The sequence below is a fragment of the Acinonyx jubatus genome, chromosome C1 (genome assembly GCF_027475565.1).
Source record: "Acinonyx jubatus isolate Ajub_Pintada_27869175 chromosome C1, VMU_Ajub_asm_v1.0, whole genome shotgun sequence".
Classification (NCBI taxonomy): Eukaryota; Metazoa; Chordata; class Mammalia; order Carnivora; family Felidae; genus Acinonyx; species Acinonyx jubatus.
In genome coordinates this window covers 356,774-376,112 of record NC_069381.1, presented here as the reverse complement: position 1 = coordinate 376,112, position 19,339 = coordinate 356,774, and the positions used below count along the sequence as shown (strand labels likewise).

Below are 19,339 nucleotides of genomic sequence, written 5' to 3'. Positions count from 1 at the left end.
GGTGCTGGTGTTGCATGGGGCCCCCAGGCTCAGCTCATTCCTCTGTGGGTGGCCCTACCCTCGGGCAGCTCAGAGTCGGTCCTAGGAGATTCTGGTGTGACAGAAGTGAAGTTGAGCCCACGGCCTCTGTATGTGTGCTGGATTCCCGGTGGGCATGGGCGGGTGGGGGTCATCCTCCCTGGGCCTGGGGGCTGGCCCACCTGCTTCCAGGAGGGTGAGGGGCCTTCCCGGTGCAAATGCAGAGTCCCCTCACTCCCCGAAGCACTGACCACAGTGTTAAGCAGAGGCTCTGGCCAGCACAGAGGGGGCTCCCTGAGGTGCCTCCGGGCAGTTGGGGGTGGGTGGAGCTCAGGGTCTGCCCAGTGTTCCCACTGGAAGGGGTGGGGTGTGCACACTTCCTGCCTGGTCACCTCCAGGCTGGCTCTTTGGTACCCTCTCTTGAGCCCTGGTCCCATGGTCCCCTACTGGTCACATGCAACTGAGACCCTCAGGTCCTGCCCTGGGGCGGGGGTGGCAACCGGTGGTGGTGGTGGTGGTGGTGGTGGTGGTGGTGGTGGTGGTGGGGGGGGGGGGGGGGGGGGAGTGTTTTCTTGGCTCTAACCCTCTTGGCTTCCTGGCAGCTCTTCTGAGACGGAGCATGGATCCTGGACCCAAGATGCTCAGGAGTGAGCATGGCCATCTTCTCCCTGCAGCTTGGCCATTGGCGGAAGTGGCAGTGGTTGGAAGGAAGTCTGGCAGGAAGGTTAGCTCCAGCTTCTTCTCCAGAAGGGTGGCTTTGGGGTTTGAGAAGGTCTCAGTTGTCGTTAACTGCCAGCCTAGCTGCCCACTCCTGCCTGACTGCTGAGGCCACCAGCTCTACGGCCAGAGGCCTGGGCAGCGTGGGCCTTGTTGGCCCGGAGGGCAGCATAGGTGGGGCCGGTGGGCGAGGGTCTTGGCAGGACCTGGTGGCCACATCTGTCTCAGGAACCTTCTTCCTCAGGTGTGACTCAAGGGTGCTTGGTGATCAGGAGGTTGGGACTGATGCTGGGGGGTTCTGAGCTGAGCTTTTCCATCAAGATGCAACCCCACTGGCTCCCCCACTTTACACAGGGACCAACTGAGGCAGGAGAGTGCCTCTACCTGCCCGAGGACCCAGGCCCATACCGCCACTGCCTATGCTCTGCAGGTGCGCGTGGGTGCATGCCAGACACACCTGTGCTTGAACCCCAGGTGCCCTGGGGTAGCCTCCCTTACATAACTTTCCATGTGCTAAAAAGAGCTGGGTCCGCCCTGCGTGGGGACGGCAGAGCTCTCGGAGGAGGCAGAGGAGTGAAGGCACAGGCACGATGCGCAGTGTCGCAGCAGGAGGCCAAGCTCCAGAAACTGCCAGCCTCCCCACCAGGCAGGCAGGCCAGGACTGGGTGACGTGGTAGAAAGCGGAAGCAGGCTGGATTCCCACGGGTCGACTCACCTGGCAGCAGACTGGGGGACGATGGGCACTCCTTCTGGGTTCTGCCCAGGGCCTGGGGCCAGATCCTGCCTGAGATGCCCCGGGTGGGCCAGGGTCAAGGGTAAGCATGGCTGCCTGCCCTCTGCTGGCATCTGTTAATGGTTGTGTGATCAGTCACCTCGCTGACTTGTGGCCTGTACCAAGAGGCACTCAGGGGCTTGGTGAAGGGTTTGGAACACCAGCGTTGTCCCACAGAGCCATGCAGTCCGGCACGTGGTTTCCAGACCTGTCCAGGCTGATGATTACCACCTGCCTCATAGTCGATATGCAGCACTTCCCCGAAACAACCTGTGAGTGGATACCCGAGCCCCCGCTTGGCCCTGTCCCGGGTTTTCTCTCCAGGGAGGGCAGTAGGAGTACGTATGCTGGCTTACTCAGCTGCCCAGCCCACCCCGCGTTCAGACACCAACTCTCCTACCTCCTGTGTGCTCACGTCCCTCCAAGCCTTCCCCACGGCACTCTTGAGGAGCAGAGAGGGCCAGCCCCAGGCCTCTGCAATCAGGACCCTTTTGATGCTGGCCCTGGGAGCAGCAGCTGCACCTAACTGCTTCAGGCATACTCACAGTGGCCAGGCTCTGCCTCCCCCCCCCCCCGCCCCCCCAGGGCCAGGGAGGGACTGTGGGAGCAGAAAGCAAGCCTCAGTGCAGTGTCCACTGTTGCATAATGACCCCATTCATGGGCTGGGTGGAAAATTCAGTTGGGGAAACAGTGAAACTATTTTTATGACGCCAGCTCTCCCCATAGGCAGGGGCTGGACAGGCTTGCCCATGGCAGACCCCACCTGGCCCAGGTTCTGGCAGTGCTCCCCATCCCCATGCCTCACTGGTGGCCAGACAAGGAGATTCAGGACGTGACTCTCAGGGGCCCTGGGCAGGTTCAGTTACTGATGGGGCCGGAGGATTCTAGCGCCTCCAGCTCTCTCCTGTTAAGTGGGCACAAGGACTGCGCTCCCCAGGCCGGATTGCTCCCATTCCGTGGAGGGTAGCATGGTGGGAGGGTCGGGGTCCCAGTGAACTCAAGGCGGAGTTCATGCCGGCACCTCCGGAGACACCCTTTGACGGAGCTTGTCTGTCTTCCTGGGATTGGCGCGCCCCGCTCTCGGCCAGGGTTCATGGGGAGGTAGTGTGCAGAGTGAGGGGATCCGGGACCCCTGCGGCCGCTGACAACCCCTGGGGCCGCCCGCCGACAACGCTGTAGCGGAAAGATGCCCAGGAGGGCCTTGGCGGCCTGACCAGATCAGCGGAGACACCGGAGGTCCGACCGCCCGGAGCTGCCCGCCGAAGCGCATGCGCCCACCGTCCCGCGGCCCCCGCCCCAAGGAGCTGCCCGCTAGTGCGCACGCGCCGACGCTCTCTCCCTTGCGGGCCGCGAGGCGGCAGCGAGACGCAGGCGAGGTCCGCCCGGCCGGCTAGAGCGGCCACCCCGGGGCACGGCGCACCGGAATCGGAAGTGGGTGTGAGCACAGTTCCCCCGCCCGCCCCGTGAACGGCCATCTTGCAAGCTTAGGCGGCGGCGGCGGCGGTGGCGGTGGCGGAGGCGCTGCAGCGGTGCGGTGGGCTCGCTCCCGGCGCGGTGAGGCTCTCCGGCGCGGGCCACGCTCTTCCTTCCCTGCTCCGGTCTCGACCACGGCGAGCCTGAGCGCGGCGGCGGCCCACGCGCGGCGACGGGGAGAGGTGAGCGAGCGGCGCGGGCCTGAACCGGGGCTTCGGCCGCGCGTCCGCCCCGCTGGAACCGGCCCGCGCGGAGGGTACGGGGCCGCCGCGAGGCTTGTCGCCGTTCGATCTGCCGCTCGAGGGGCCCGGGCCTGGAGCTTCCGTGCGCGGAACCTGAGGTCGGTTACGGCGGGGCGCCCGGGGCTCCGGGCCGGGGTGGTCCTGCGGCCAGCTTGGGGATTTGGTTGGCCTCACGGCTGGGGCTCCCACGGAAGGCCCTCCTGTTAGTGGCACGCTTGCGGGCACCTCCAGAACTAGCCGGCATAGATCTTGGTTTGTAAATGTATCCTGGGAATTGGTGTTGGGGTGGCTGCCATCGAGCCCGCCGCTTCACTCGTAATCAGTACCCAAACTGTTTCGTAAATTCCAGCAGGAATGAGTGTCCTTAGGGTTATGCCTCTTGGGGTAGTAGCTGAGAGAAAATTCAGGCCGTAAGACTGGGAAGCTCCAGTCGGCTGGCTCCACCGTGGGCCTTGCCGACTAGCGCTCACGTTGGGCCCTGGGCCAGTTCCTCGTCTATGCCGGCCCACTTTCCACCTCTGCCGGTTACCTGCACCCTCTCAGCTTCAAGAGACGTGAACTTGTAGCTCCTTTTTCACTGGATGCCACCTAGCTGGTCTGTATTTAATTCAAGTCCAGTTCCCAGCCACTTTCTGGGCCCAGGCATGGAACAGCCAAAGAGGGGTAAAGCCTGGTGGGAGTAGAGCTACTAAGCGCGTGAGAACACAGCGCAGCGATGGGCCAGGTGGGTACTGTGTTTGTTCCAGGTCAGTGAGACTTGGTGTAATCTGGCTTTAGTAGAAAGGAGCATCATTGGAACACTTGCTGTGTAGACTTCGGGCATGGTGCCTCGGGCTTGCGGTCAGCAGTCTGCTGTTTTCTGAAGTGTTGACCTGTGTGGCAGGTGCCTGAGTGGTAGTGGGACTGTCTCCACCGGCCCTGGGCCCCTATCCAGCCTGTGAAGCAATCCTGGTGGAGAAAGGAGAGACTTCCGTGAAAGGCTCGGGCTTGGGAGTGTCACGTGCCCATCTGGTCGGTCAGGCCAAGGTCTCATGCCACTTTGTCACCTGAATTACGCTTACTCAGAGTGGGAGAGAGGTGCGGAGAAGAGAGGAGCAGGGTGTTTGGGTGCTGGGCAGATGACAGGTGTGTCCGTGTGAGGCTGGCGGGACTCGCGGCCTGCCGGGCGTTGGTCCAGGCAGCGCTCCCTTACCTCCCGTGTGCTGACACTTCACTCCTGACATTTGTTTTCATGCTGCACCCTTTTTCTTCCAGCATAACGCTTTTCATGTTCCCCATCTGTGGGGATTTGCAGGGAACCTGAGACCTGCTTCACGGGTCTGTGCAGGTGCCGTAGACCAGAGGGGCCCCTGAGGGCACTGAGTGGGGCGAAGGAGGGGTCCTCAGGGAACTTTTTCTTTGTCCTGAACTGAGTAGTTGAGTCATAAATGAGACTTTAAAGAATATGCTTTTGAGGGGCATCTGGGTGCTTAAGCGCCCGACTTTGGCTCAGGTCATGATCTTTCAGTTTGTGGGTTCAAGCCCCGCATCGGGCTCTGCGCTGACAGTGTGGGGCCTGCTGGGGATTCTCTCTCTCTCTCCACCTCTCTCTGCCCCTCCTGCACTTGTGCTTTTTCTTTCTCTCAACAATAAATAAACTTAAAAAAAAGTTGATACCTTTGAGAGCAAGAATGAGCGAAAAGTTTGTGACTGACCCGGCAGGATCTATTTATTTTGTGTGTCTGTCCTGTAAGCTTCATTAAGCACCCAGCCTTGCCACATAATTACGCACAAACACGGTGGTGTTTGAATTGCCCAGGGAATTTTTTGTGTATTACAGAGTGTTAATTTTAGGGTGAACATTTAAAAAAATTTTTTAATGTTTATTCATTTTTGAGAGACAGAGACAGAGCATGAGCGGGGAAGGGGCAGAGAGAGGGAGACACAGAATCTGAAACAGGCTCCAGGCTCTGAGCTGTCAGCACAGAGCCCGACACGGGGCTCGAACTCACAAACTGCGAGATCCTGACCTGAGTGGAAGTCGGACGCTCAACCGGCTGAGCCATAGGGTGAACATGTAAAAGACACCCAACAAGTCCGGTGTGGCGGTTCTGCTTCCGGTGAGGTGAGCCACCTGGCCCCTTTGGCTTGGCCAGGAGCTTGGGGGCAGTGCTGCGCGGGAGAGCACTCCCTTCCCAGGCTGTCTGCAGCCTGCTCCTGCTCCTGCTCCTGCTGGCGCCTGGAGGGCACCTGTGTGGTGTGGAGCTGGGTCGCAGGGAGGCCTGTGGGGGCATTTGACTAGGGAAATGAGGGAGGCTCTTGAGGGACTTAGCTTTTGAGCTAGGCCAGGAAGGGCACAGGTGGGTTTTCTGCCAGTAGAGACCAGGCTGAGAGACAGCCGTAGGGTTAGGGTGAGGAGGGGGTTGGGAGTCACACGCTAGGAGGGCTCGTTGGGCTTCTTTGTGGGGGGCTTGGCAGGAAGGGGGAGGTGTTGTAGTTTGTCTGTTTGGCTGTGGGGAGATCTTGAAATGCTATGATCAGAATTGTGGGTGGAGAAAGTTAATCTGATTTAAGTGTACGGGGTGCACTGAAAAGGGGAGAATGGAAGCTGGGGGCCAGTGGCGAGTCTGGTGGTGCTTGATGGGAGAGGTAGTACGACCCTGCATTAGGGTGAGTGGAGTGGGAACAGGAGGAAAGGGTGGGCAATGACGTGTGCAGGAGGACCACTCTGCAGGCCCTGGGGTGTGGGAAGCACACCAAGCCCCGGCTGTAGTGCAGTGGGTTTAGTGCTCTGAGGGGAATCGAGCCAGCAAAGGGGCAGGAGTCCAGAGACCTCTGACCTGACGGATCGGAAGGAGCTGTGGCTGTTGCCAGGGAAATGAGCAAGCAAAGGCCCTGAGGTGGAGATGATGGGGGGCGGAGAGTGACTTCAGGTTTGTGCAGGCTGGAGGTCAGGGTCGAGATCCTGGCCGCTGATGTCCAGTGTGCTGGCAAGATGGCCTGAGATGGCTGAGTGGCAGCGTCAGTGGCGTGGAGGAGAGCAGGACAGGCATGGCTTCGATCTGCCACCACTCTAGCCTGGAAGCTGCTGTCCCTTCCCATTCCCGCATACCCCCATGTGTCCTCTGTCTCTATCATATTTTAGACTGGCAGCTTTCACACTTTATTTTTAGCAGCAGAACTTTTTTGCCTTGCTGTCTTAGGGGAAAGTTCTGCATGCAGAGCACATCAGGCTGAGCTGCTCCAATGCCTGTGAGGGTGGGGAGCTCTGTCTTCTCTCTCACCATCGCTCCCCTCTGCCTCCGAGCATCACTGAGGTGTCCCAGGCTCCACCCCCCCATCCCCTGAGCCAGGCCGTTTCTTCTCTTGAATGATGGCTGCGACCTCACTCCTGGTCCTCAGCCTTCAGTGCTGTCCAGTCCCTCCCGTGCCATCTCATCTGTCTCATGCTGTCCCCTTCAAGCTCTGCTAACCTGTCCCAAGTGATCCAACAGAAAATCTGGTCTCTCTTAAGACTTGGACCTAAAAACTTTCTGCAGTGCTATTGGCTGCGTGGCCTTGCCTCCCTGGTCAGCCTTGTCAGCCACCATTGACTGTGCTGTGGCTCCTTACACAGTGGCCCAGTGCCCTTCCCTGGACCCGTGATGCTGTCTGAAGCCTCTACCCGTGTCCTTAGCTCTGATCAGGAGGGTGCTCCTTTTGCCTCTTCCCAGTGTGAATGTCAGACTTTCAGGGCCCCCCATCTTTCTCCAGTCTCCCCTGTTCCTCCCATCCATTTTGTTTTTTAGTTACTTTTTTTTAAAGTAATTTTGTGAGACAGCACTCATGCAGGTGGGGGAGGGGCACACAACACAGAGAGAGAGAATCCTAAGTGGGGCTCACACTGTGGGATCATGACCTGAGACGAATCAAGGGTCAGATGCTTAACCGACTGAGCCACCCAGGTCCCCCGTCCTCCCATCGACTTTTGAGCAGTAGTAGATATGTTGGAAAATGTTTAACAACAGGCTTTTGTTGGGGGCTGGTTTGGGGTGCATCCTGATTTCTGTGGTGTAAACATTTCATTAGCACAGAGCGCAGGAGCACCAGGCCATGCTGGCCTCAGCACACCGGTCCTTAGGACCCTTTAAATTCGAGGTCTTTCTCCCGGGTAGGTTCTTTGAGGACGGAAGCGGGGCTTTGGTTTTGTTTCATTTTTTTATCTTTGACCTGGTGTCACATAAACGAAGGTTGTGGGGGGCAGACCCCCAAGGAGACTCGTCGAGTCCTGCTGGTGTGGGGGTGGGCGGCAAGTCAGGACAGCCCGCAGGCCTGGCTTCTGGGTGGCTGGGCTTAACCTCGTGGGACCGTTGAAGCTGTCTGTGGCTGAGGAGGCAGGGCGTGTCTGTCGTTCTTTGGAAACAGACGTTTGCTTTCCCTAGATGAGCAGCAGCAGCAATAAAAGAGCTCCGACGACAGCGACCCAGAGGCTGAAACAGGACTATCTTCGCATTAAGAAGGACCCGGTGCCTTACATCTGTGCTGAGCCCCTCCCTTCCAATATCCTTGAATGGTAAGGCTCCACGTGACCATTCACCCCACGCCGACTGTCACCTGGGTTCTCTGCTCACTTGATGGGGAGGCCCTGGTGCTCCTGTCTGTTGTGGCATTGGGAAGGGTGCATCTGTCTGTACCGCTTTCAGACGCGGGCAGGCTGAGGCCTACGGATGAGGCCTGGTTGTCTTCCTGATGGGCGGTGGCTGGGGCTACCATGGGGTCTTCCTTGACCTCTGTCCCCTGGGTCTGGAGAGAGCACGCTGGGGAGCGCCTCTCAGGTGGGTCTGTGGGATCCATAGGGGAGGCTTTGGGGCACGTCATAGGTCTCACGGCTGTTGGTGGAGAAGTTGCATTTCTAGACTCTCCTTTTGCTCTTTGCATCTTGGTGCTGTAGAGTGGCCTGTCCTGTCTTAGAGAGTTTGTAACAGAGGGTCAGGGGCCCTGATGCTTGGGTTCCTGGCGCTGGCTGGGGCAAGTGCTTGGTAGCCCTGGCTGACGTAACAGGCTCTGAGCCTCACGCACACTTGTTATATAGTGACTTTCAGGCTGTGCTCAGGTGTGGCCTTAGGAGGTTACGTGCTTCTACGGAAATGCTGCCCTTACCAGATTTATCGGTTCTGTGGGAAGTAAAGTGTAGGGTTGAGATAGTAAGCATTTTCTGTGTGAAGGGTATTTTGTCCAGAGAAAAGGAATTTAACTGAGTTAAAAGCTGTTTTTTAGATTGGACAGGTGTTTGGACAGGTGTTCACGGGTTCTGGATCTACCTTCCTCAGCTTGGGGAGGAGGGGCTGCTCTGGCAGGTGAGGGAGGGTTTTCAGGGTGAAAAGGGCCGCACGGGACTGAGGCTTTGGGGTTACAACAGAGCTTCCCCGGCCCCCTGAATTGGCAGATGGAGGGACAGCTCCCACAGCAGTCGCAGGGTCGTCCTCGTTGTTTGGGGAGCCTCTCTGCCTGTGAGTTCAGATCTCCAGGTTCAGTCATTCACAAGGAGGATCGATCGCTGAGGTTTGTTTCCATGGAAAACCAGCAAAATTAGCAAAGGGACAGACAGTGCGCTGGAGTCGGAGTCCATAGGAGACCGACACGAGCCCCTCCCAGCCCTGCTGTGACCACACACATGAGGTGCTGTCCCCCAGGGAAGCCTATCAGAGACCCAGGACGCAAGATTGCCAGTTGGAGCAGGTCATGTGCCTCTGCCCGGCACCTCCCAGTGTTCCAGACCCCTAGCAGGGAGGCTGCCTTCCTTCTAGCACGATCCATGTTGTATCGTTGGCATAAACAGTTTATGTTGCATCAGGGTGGTGAGCCCCTCTCCCCACTCTGGAATCCAGTTCCCAGACTGGCTGGGGACAGTCGTGTCCGGCCTGCTGGCTGGGCTCTATCACCTGCTGGGGGTGTCCCCCGAGTGCTGTGCTGCTTGGCCACTCAGGCCGCTGGGCTCTCTGCTCTTGCTCGCTGCCCCTACCCAGTGTTGCCAAACTGGACCCCGGAATTGGGAGCAGTGACAAATTAAGGCCACGTTCCTGGGTGTGTCACGTGCTTAAGGTCTGAGGCTTGTTCCTGGTCCCCCAACACAGGATGGCAGTGTTTGTGGAGTAAAACATATCAGCTGGCATGTGTTTCATCCACGATGTTCAAGTGGCATTTGTGGGAAGAGGGGTTTCCGAAGGGATGCTTAGTGACGTGCTAACAGCTGTGTCTGATTGGCTCTGCGTTCTCTTTCGTGCTTTTCTCTTATATTTGAAAATGCTTAAGTCCACGCACCTCTTGACGTGCGGCCGAAGCTCCTTATTTGCATGGGAGAGTGGAATCTGTGAGTGCCGCCGCTCGTGGTCTGAAGCACGTGGGTCCACCTGGGCTTGGGCTCTGTGTGAGGACTTCAGTGACAGTTACAGGCTATCCCTGTTCTCCTGCGTGAGGCCAGCTGCTCTGAGGTCACACGTCTGCTTCTTCTAGAACATCAACACTGGGGGACACAGAGCCACCTCATGTCACCAGCCGTTCCCCGCTTGGCCTACTTCGTGATATTTGGGCACACTGAGAAGTGCAAGTTTCTAAGTACATCTCAAGAATGCGTGTGAAATTAGCATTTGAAAATTTGTTACTGGACTTTCATGGTTAGAGAGTGTTAGTTTCTTAGGTGTCGCAGGCACGAAAGTACTTTGTGGAGGACGTGAAAGACACAGTTCCTAAGACCCCGTTAGGAGTGCCGTAGACCACAGCACAAGTTCACCTGGGATGTTCGCACGTCTGGTTTCGGCTGGACCCCACACCCCAGCCGCGGAGGGACTCAGAACTCGGAGTGTTTGCCGTCCCTAAAGCCAGCTCATTTTCCTCTCTCCCTCAGGCACTATGTGGTCCGAGGCCCAGAGATGACTCCTTATGAAGGTAAGTCAGTCTTCAATCTGAGCGAGGGGAACAAGAGACCTTTTTGTCTTCTGAACAGACCTCTCCTGTCAAGCACTCCGTGTCTGTGACTCACGCTCTAGTCTGCATGTCCATTAGTAACATTGCACTTGCTTGGAGTCTGTCCTCGTTGCTTCAGACCCTAAAGCGGTTTAGTCTTCAGGGGCTTTCTGTGGGTCTCAGAGGGTACCCAGCCTCTGACGTGAGTGGGGCCAGAGCCGGAAGACAGACCGGGTAAGCCGTGCAGTGCAGCCATTTTCTCCTGCTGCGTTCAGACCCGCACGAATGTTGTAGGGAAAGAAAGCCGTGGTTGTCGAGCACTCACTCTGCCGAGCCCTCTGAGCCACATGGTAGCCCCTTCGTGTGGATGGGGCCCCGAGGCTCACGGGGAGGGTGCAGGGTCTGCCCTGGCACAGCCGGGCACCCCTGCTCTCCTTGTTATGCCGGGGCTGACCTGGTGATGCTGCCCAGTGTCCTCTGGTGTCATTTACAAAGTAGACCTGGGATTTTTCAGTCAGCGGGTCGGGGGCCCACAGGGAGCCTGGCACCAGCCCCAGGGTTTAGGCCAGGTCGAGGGATGAGCCGTGGTGGGGCAAGCCCAGGGCAGAGCTGTGGCCGGGCTGTACCTTCAGCTCCCCAGCCACTGGGTCCTCACTTTGAGTGGCATCTGCTTCCACATGGGGGTTTTGCGTAAGATTTCACTGGAAAAGAGTCCGGCTGCTGGAGAAGCACATTCGAGACCCACTGCTCTGGACCATGAGGGGAAAGCTGTGGGTGTGGGTGGGTGGTTAAGAGTGGAACTGGCCTGGCTCTCTTGAAGGTGGTTTGGCATGTGTGTCACCAGCCTTATGAGGACTCTCCTTTGACACAGGAGTCTCTGTTCTGGGAAGACGTGTCCTGGGGAAACAGGTGCAGAAGCCTTTCTGTAGGGTGGGTGTAGTGTCACACTGGGGGCCGCCCGAGTGTCCAGCAGCGGGGTGTGGGCTTGATGGGCTTGTGGTGGGGTTCCTAGAAAAGCAGCAGCAGATGGGCTTCAGGGCAGCCTGGACAGGTCATAATTAAAATGCCTGTTAAGGAGGCGCCTGGGTGGCTCAGTCGGTTGGGCGTCCGACTTCGGCTCAGGTCATGATCTCACGGTCCGTGAGTTTGAGCCCCATGTCGGGCTCTGTGCTGACAACTCAGAGCCTGGAGCTGCTTCAGATTCTGTGTCTCCCTCTCTCTCTGCCCTTTCCCCACTTGCACTCCATCTTTCCTTCTCTCAAAAAGAATAAACATTAAAAAAAAATACTTGTTAAATACATGTGTGTTTCTAACAAACTAGGAATGAGCATTTTTTTTTCTCACAAGTGGGATTTTAAGGTTTTTTTTTTAATAGTTTTAATATTTTTCCAATAAATTGTGAACATTTAGTAATTTTGTAACCAGGCCTGTTGCTGCTGGAAGTGAACCTGGACAGGGGTGGAGGTGGCAGGGGGAGGAAAGGGCAGGCCCTGAGTGGAGGCTGCAGGGCTTGGGACCGCAGGAGACCACCCCCCCCCCCCCCCCCAACTCCCAGACCCAACCCTGTCACCAGGGCTTCTTTATGTGTGGTCCTGCCCTGTGTATCTCCCTGCTGGTCATGGCCTTCAGGCTGTCTCCTCAGAGACCAGCTTTTCCTGCTGTTCCTCCTTCCCCTTCTTTCTTCTTTCCCTGCCCGTCCTTAGCCTTCTCTCCCTCCACTGCCTGCCTCCCTCTTGCCCCTCAGCACCTGCTCCTGTCTCTTCCCCTGCTGCCCATCCTCTCTTGCGCTCAGGGCCGCACTCTGTAGCCCTGCCTTCTGCTGACCATTCTCCTCAGGGTCGATGAGGGGCCCCCTGAATTGTCAATCCGAGGGATGGCTCTCCGGCCTCGGTGTCTGGGGTTCTGTGGACTTTGATGGTGTGGGCTCCTTCCTCCACACTTGCTCCTTCTCTGGCTTCTGGATGTTCCGACCCCTCCTTCTCAGTCTCTCATGGCCCTGCACCCTGGCCATGTCCGTTCGGCTCAGCATTGGTTGAGCACCGACCCTGTCCTTGCTCTGGGCTCTGCGCCCACGCTACTGCTGGCAGATTCCAGGTGCACCGATCCTGACGGTTCAGAAGTGGCTTTCCGCTGGTACAGGCGTTGCTGAGGATTCTCCCTGAATCGATCTGTGGATTTTACCCGATCCTGTCAAAGTCCTGGCACAGTTTTTTGTAGACGTACACAAATTTATTCTGAGATTTTTATTGTAAAACGTACACGGAAAGGCAGAGGACCCAGAGCAGTTGAAACAAGAACAGAGTGGGAGGAGTCAGTCTGCCTGGCTTTGAGATGCCTGAGCTTTGGTGAGCCGAGTGTGGAGGGAAATGCGGGTCAGTGGAACAGAGAACCCAGGAGCTGCTTGGCACCGCGGTGGCCCACGGATCTTTTGTTGTTGTTGCAACGGAGTTGCAGAAGCAGTTCAGTGGAGGAGGTGCTTGGTGCAACATCGTCCCTTCCCGGGCACCGTCCTCCCTGGCCTCTCTCCGGGGCCACCGTGCTCTCTGGGGTTTCCGCCCCCAGGGCTCGGTCAGGGCTGTGCTCGTCGCTCGTCTGCCTGTGGACGCTTGGAATGAAGGATGTGGGAGCTGCTGGCGTGGGGGTGCGTGCGCTTCTTCTCTGCACTCCCCAAGGGCTTGACCTCTGGGTGAGGCTCCGCCCTCCCACGTCCCCTGCTTTGCCTCCTTACCTCTCAGGATGAGCCTCCCCCACAGACCCTCCCGGACTTCATCTCGTACGCTTGACGTTGCACGTCTGGCCGTGGGGGTTGCGTGCGTTTGCGCGGCAGCCGTCTGCTCCCTGTGCGGTTGCCTCTCTGCGCGGCTCCTGCCGAGCGAGCCCTTCCCTCGGAGGGTAGCAGGCGTTGGCCGGCTTTCACCTGGCGTCTCTCGGGTGGACGCAGGAGGCGGGGCTGCCGGGTCAGTGTGGGTGTTGACGTTCACGGGCTCGCCGCGAGGCCGCATCCTCCTGCCCACCTGCCCTCCGCTGCGCTGCGGACGGAGCCGTTTCCTGAGCGGCCAGCTCCAAGTGCACGTCGGCCGAGCCTGCTTCCTCTTGAGAAAAGCACCTGTTGGTATCTCTTGCTTATTTGCCAGTTGGGCTTTTCTCAGCTATTTCGGCTGACTGTGCCTCGAGTGTCGTTCATAGTGCTAGTTTCTCGCTCGGGGGCCCGTCTGGCTGTTGAGTCGGCCTCACGGGGGACACTCGCTCACGTCATCCCTCCGGTCCTGGCAGAGCTTGGAGTGGGAGACGGCACTCACGTGAGGCGGCCGGGGCGCTACGACCCGTACGAGACGTGGGGAGGCCCGACCCGAGTGGCGTGAGAGCAGACGTGTGTGGTGCGTCCCGGTCCTTGAGGTGGGGCCCCACCCAGGGTGCTGGGGACGGCAGGGGGCCCGGGTGGAGGACAGGGCGGCATTCCTGAAGCCTCGCTGCGCAAGCACGCACGTGCACGCGCATCACTGGGTGTCCGGTCAAGTCATGTCCCGTGTCGCCTGCCTGCATTGGGCCCGGGGCTTTGCGTTTCCAGTAGGCCCCCAGGTGCAGCCCCGAGAGAAGGGTGTGAGGTGAGGTAGCCCGTGGGACCGGGAGCCGAGTGGGCAGGGGCGAGAGCCTTGAGGCCCGCGAGGTCATCCCAAGTGAGCAGTTTGGATCGGTTTGGAGGCGTGGCCAACAGGGCTTGCTGGTGGAGGAGGTGTGAGGTGATGGCGGTGGGTGGGGGCAGGGAGGCAGCGGGGCCTCCCAGATTTTGGTGTGAGCGGCTAAGAGGGTGGAGTTGCTGTTCGAGGGAAATGAGTATTGTGTCTTGGACCTGTCCGGGCAGTGTCGCCCGGATGGTCGGCCCGTGGGTCAGCAGTGGTGGGAGGAGCCCCAGACGGCCAGGTGCAGGTGCCAGTTGGAGATATCCCCGTGTCACGTGAGCCTGAGGACCCAGAAGTGTGAGGGGTCAGGGAGGGCACCAGAGGAGCCAGCGGCCAGTGCTCGGGGCAGTGGGACGGGAGTGGGGAGCCAAGGTGGGGTGGTGCCCAAGGAGGCAGGGGGCGTGGTTGTGAGGTACGGGGCGGGCTCTGCTGATCTCCGTGTCGGATTTGGGGGACCGCGGTGGGGGCAGGAACCTCGGCAGGGTGGACCTGGATGTAGCTCTCAAGGGGTTTTACATAAAGGAGGGTGAGCGGCTGGCAGGAGGGGGAGTGAGGTGGGGTCAGGTGTGTTGTTTTTTTTTTAAACATTCATTTGTGAGAGACAAAGACCCAGCACGAGTTGGGGAGAGGCAGGGACAGGGGGAGACGGAGAATCCCATGCAGGCTCCACATTGTCAGCACAGAGCCCGTTGCAGGGCTCAGGCCCACGAACTGTGATATCGTGACCTGGGCTGGAGTCAGATGCTTAACCGGCTGAGCCACCCAGGCGCCCCTGGTTTTTGTTTTTCTGAGATGGGAGAATCACATGATGGCAGTTGGTTGCTGCAGGGTGTCATTCGGTGGAGAAGGAGAGACCAGGAGTGCGGGAGAGGGGTCTGGAATAGGGGTGACCTCAGCCGACCTGCTCAGGGGTGGGCGAGAGGACCCAGTGAGGAGCTGGGTATGGCTTTTCCTCTGAGGCTCTGTTCTCAGTGACAGGGGGCCCGGGAAGGGTGAGCAGGGTTGTGCATGTGGGGCAAGGGCCACTCTTGATTTGTGGTCATGAGCCCCCAGTGAGACTGCCAGTAAGATGCTCGTGTTCCGGGGGTGGTCAGCCGCTGGGCCCGGGATGAGGGGGGCGGCACTGGCAGGGTGGGGGCAGAGTGGGAGACTGAGGGTCGTGGCACCAGCCTGAGGGCTGGAGCGGAGCTTGGTGCCTGGGGCTGCCCCCACAGGGGGTGCACTGTAGACTGTGACAAGGCTCTTTCTCTGTTTTGCTATAGGTGGCTATTACCATGGAAAACTAGTTTTTCCCAGAGAATTTCCTTTTAAACCTCCTAGTATTTATATGATAACACCCAATGGAAGATTCAAGTGCAATACAAGGTAAGGCATTTCTGCCGTGCTTCTCAAGTGTGAATGTGGTCATGACGAGTGTGTGTGCTCTGTTGAGTGGGTCCCTGTCTTGCAGGCTGTGTCTTTCGATCACGGATTTCCACCCAGACACGTGGAACCCGGCCTGGTCCGTCTCCACCATCCTGACTGGGCTCCTTAGCTTCATGGTGGAGAAGGGCCCCACCCTGGGCAGTATAGAGACGTCGGACTTCACGGTGAGGGGTGGAGAGCACGGCTCGCATGTTGGGGGGCTCCCGCTCATGTCCTCGGCAGTGGGAAGAGCAGGCCGGGCTTCCCTCCAGGGACAGCACGGTGTCTGGTCCTTGTCGAGTGGTCTTTATTTTCTTATCGTCTAAGTGGGAACTAAGTTTCATGGCGTTAATTGATGATAGTGAAAGACGAATAAGCCTTGATGAGGCTGAATTAGTTTGTGGTGAACGGCAAGTTTATCGAGTGCTTTCAGCAACACGAAGACAACAGCTTTTGAGGATAAAATGCGTGTAGAATGTGAAAGAGTTGAAATTAATCTTCAGGCTGATATTTCTCTTCTGTTTCTTCCTAGAAAAGACAGCTGGCGGCACAAAGTTTAGTGTTTAATTTAAAAGACAAAGTCTTCTGTGAATTATTCCCTGAAGTCGTGGAGGTAAGGCACAGATGCTGGCGGTCCGTTTTGCGATGCCCTCGCCAGGAGCGCTTCCAGACTTGATTCTTCCGGAGAGAGAACTGTGCTGCTGTGTGTCCCTTTGCTGCACACGCACAGCACACAGGGCGCCTGTTCTCACACGCACCTGTAGGTGCTGACTGGCAGGTGCAGCCCTGCCCCCCTCCTCAGGGCGCAGGGCTCCTCGGGTGGGCTGCTGGGCTGTGGGGAAGGGCCTGCCAAGAGGGGCTGGCATGAACCCTCATCTTTGCTCTGGAGCAGGGTAGGCCGCACCCAGGTCGAGGCCACAGTGATTCTGTGTCGCTTGGACCTGCTCAGTCTAGGCCCTGAGCGGCGCAGGCTTGGTGTTTTTGACGAGTCCCTGGGTCCCCTCATCTGTTAAACAGAGTTAAGAGCGCCTCCCGCTTCCGAGGGTGAGTGTCGGGCCGGTGACCACTGGCCTCCCAGGCAGGATCTTTGTGGTGGATCTTAGGACCCTCCCTTGTCCTAAAGGAAGCAGTTTATTTCGACCAAGCCTTGTTCCTTTCTGTTTTTATCTTAGGAAATAAAACAAAAACAGAAAGCTCAAGACGAACTCAGTAGCCGACCCCAGGCTCTCCCCTTACCAGACGTGGTTCCAGACGGGGAAACACACCACGGTCAGAATGGGCTTCAGCTCCTCAACGGGCACGCGCCGGGGGCCGGGCCGCACCTCGCGGGCCTCCAGCAGGCCAACCGGCACCACGGACTCCTGGGCGGCGCCCTGGCGAACTTGTTTGTTATAGTTGGGTTTGCAGCCTTCGCCTACACGGTCAAGTACGTGCTGAGAAGCATAGCGCAGGAGTGAGCCCCGCGCCACAGCCGGCAGAGGTGGTTGAACCGAGGGCACCGCGCCCGAGCTCACCATGGGCTGGCTGGACGTGCCGCCAGGCGCAGGGTGGACCTGCCTGACTTCTGGGGTTAGCTTTTTAAAAACCTTTAAAAGGAAAACAAAAACCAAAGCGTGTAATTTGGATTTAGAGGAGGTGCAAGATTCTCCGCTCCCTGTCCTCGCCCTGGGGTCTGTTGGGAACCATGGAGCTTGGGTGTCGAGGAGGGACCTCATGCTTTGGTTTTATAGCTTAATCTCCTGTATCGTCTTTCGGACCTGTTTTAGTAAACCTGTTTTTCATTTTACTAGATTTGGTCACTTAAAAATACAAAACTCGATTAGCAAATACTCTGCGTGCAATTCTTGGTCCAGTGGAGCCCTGGCTCACCAGGCAGGAGCAGTTCCCACAGCTGTGCCTGGCCAGAGGGCCCAGGGGCCTGGCCAGGGGGCCCAGGGGCTGGCCAAGGACGGCCACGGATGGGGGTCCAGGAGACGTGGGGGTTTGGCCTCAGCCTTTGAAACGTGTTTGCATTCTCTTGGAAAGAAACAATCCTTCCTAGGAAAGTGGGTTCTTGTTTTGCTGAAGTTGAAATTCCACATCTGCTTGATGTCTGACCACAAGGTGGCGTCCTTTGTCCAAAGAGCCACCCTAGCCTCTGCGGTCCCGAAGGCTGCTTTCACTTTACCCCCCCCCACCCCCTTTCCTCCACACCTATGCCAGGCTGGGCTCCCCACTGCCACCTCCAGGTTCCTGGCTACTGCAGGGGTGACCTTTGGTACCCACAGGACATTTCCTCTGACCCCAGCAGCCCCATGGAGTTCTGCACCTGACAGGCTCCCCTCACACTTGGCCCAGATCTTGGGTGTACCCTGAAGATAGGCTCCTGTGTTCCTTTTCACAGCTGCTCCCTGTCCGGTGTGGGCTCTTCCCCTAGAAGACCACACGCAACTGGGCATCAAGAGGAGGTGAAGGCTGCCCCGGGAGGACTGCCCTGAGTTGCGGGCGGGGCTGGTGGGGTTAAGCAGGCTCCCTGGGTCACTGATGTCTTCCGTTAAGCGCCTGCTTGATCGTTTCCCTTGCACGTTATTTGGAAGCACTGTGTCTGTGAGTCATGGGCTGAGGTGCTGTGATTTCACTCCAGAGGCCAGAGGGGGCTTCAGGTGCAGCCACGTGCTTGTACATCTTCGACTTTGGGTTTTGATCAGTTTATTTAAAATTGCCCTATAATTTACCACTTGTGTGTATTTAACCCACTCGTGTGAAAAAAAATCTTTCATTATATCTTTGTTCCTAAATTTTGTGCCGTTTGAGTCTCTGTTGGCGGAAACGCAAGTCCGTCTCAGCCTGGTGCCAGGCTAGCCGCTGGCCCATGGGCAGGCCAGCGGTTGGGCCTGTGAGGGGTGGGGGGGCTGGAGCTGCCGCACCTGCAGCTCGGTGGTGCCCCAGGAATAACCGCGGGCCCTGGTGGCAATGCTGCTGGGCCTGGGTCCCTGCGTGGGCGGTGCTGGGCAGTGGCGAGGCTCTGCTGTGCTGGATGCTGGGCCTCGCCCTCTGTCCACACCTGGCTCAAGGGTGCGTCTGTGGAGGTGGGCATCTGATCAAACACTTAGTGTTTCCTGAGGTTTTTGAGGAGGTAGATGGCTTAGCAAACATTTTACTCGACGCGGGTTATTTCTTTGCTGTATGCGAAATCTCAACTATCAAAAACCCTTTGTCAGCAGTAGAGGTAGATCCGTGCAGTACAGAGCCTTCACCAAGGGTCCGAGGCGGTGTGCTGTCTGAAGTGACCCGAGATAAAAGATGCACTTGGGCTGGCTCAGTCGGAAGAACGTGCGACTCTTAATCTTGGGGTTGTGAGTTTGAGTCCCACGTTGGGTGTAGAGATTGCTTCAAATAAATAAAAAAACAATAAGAAACAAAGATGAACTGGTCCTGTGGGGCTACACGTGTCGCTCCCTCTCGGAGGAATCGCTGGCCCCTCGTTCTTGTGTGGGGTCCCCGGTGGAGGGCAGTTGGACCCCCTTAGGCCACCCTTTGGACGTGTGCTTCCCCAGCTGGCCCGGCTGAACCCCTGAGTGTAAGCCGTGCTGTGAAGTCTCTGGATCCAGGGGGAGAAGCCCCCCAGAAAACTGGTCCTGTATGGACGCCGGTGAAACAGTCCCGGAGGTGTGCCCTGTGGTCCCAGAGAAGGGCATACCCGACATTTATTTCTCCCCCGAGAAACTTCCCAGGCAGCCGACAGGTCTGGGCTGAGGCTGGAGTGGCCCTCCCGGTGCCAAGGGCATGACTTCAGGCAGCCCGCTGTAGGGACGGCACCCAGCATCTGGGCTGTGGCTGTGTGGCAGCTGGCCTGAGCCTCCCCTGTGCAGGCAGTTGATGTCTGCGGCAGGGAGGCGTGGACGCTGGAGAGCAGGGTCCCTTTGGTGGTTCCCGGCAGCCCCCGTGCTCACTGGGGGCGCTGGGCCCTGGGAGGACCCGTGGGATGTGGGGGAGGGGGCACTGAAAGCAGAGAGCTGGTTCCCTGACACTGGACCCAAGTCTAAGGGGGCAGTGACCTCCCGCAGAGCATGACTTGGCCGAGACTGCTGGACCAGTGGGCCGAGGAAGTGGCTCCTGCTTCCTGCTTGTTC

At 58.2% G+C, this 19,339-nt stretch overlaps 1 protein-coding gene across 3 annotated transcripts; it reads left to right on the top strand.

Moving 5' to 3' along the window:
• Positions 1–3,002: 3,002 nt before the first annotated feature.
• Positions 3,003–18,004, top strand: UBE2J2 (ubiquitin conjugating enzyme E2 J2). Of its 3 annotated transcripts, none has more exons than XM_027060775.2 (7): positions 3,003–3,162; positions 7,623–7,753; positions 10,085–10,125; positions 15,086–15,188; positions 15,274–15,412; positions 15,760–15,840; positions 16,400–18,004. In XM_027060775.2, the coding sequence occupies exons 2-7, from the start codon at positions 7,623–7,625 to the stop codon at positions 16,682–16,684; spliced, it is 780 nt and encodes a 259-aa protein (XP_026916576.1). In that variant the 5' UTR covers positions 3,003–3,162; the 3' UTR covers positions 16,685–18,004. The 3 variants fall into 3 exon arrangements, with proteins under 3 accessions (XP_026916576.1, XP_026916580.1, XP_026916579.1); XM_027060779.2 differs by lacking the exon at positions 3,003–3,162 and adding an exon at positions 3,180–3,320; XM_027060778.2 differs by lacking the exon at positions 3,003–3,162 and adding an exon at positions 3,327–3,474.
• Positions 18,005–19,339: the final 1,335 nt, after the last annotated feature.

Excerpts from the sequence above, each read along its gene's own strand:
- UBE2J2 (XM_027060775.2), top strand. The coding sequence starts at position 7,623 with ATGAGCAGCAGCAGCAATAAAAGAGCTCCGACGACAGCGACCCAGAGG. Across the intron at positions 15,189-15,273 it reads AGATTCAAGTGCAATACAAG|GCTGTGTCTTTCGATCACGG; the intron begins GTAAGGCATTTC and ends CCTGTCTTGCAG. Across the intron at positions 15,841-16,399 it reads TATTCCCTGAAGTCGTGGAG|GAAATAAAACAAAAACAGAA; the intron begins GTAAGGCACAGA and ends TTTTTATCTTAG.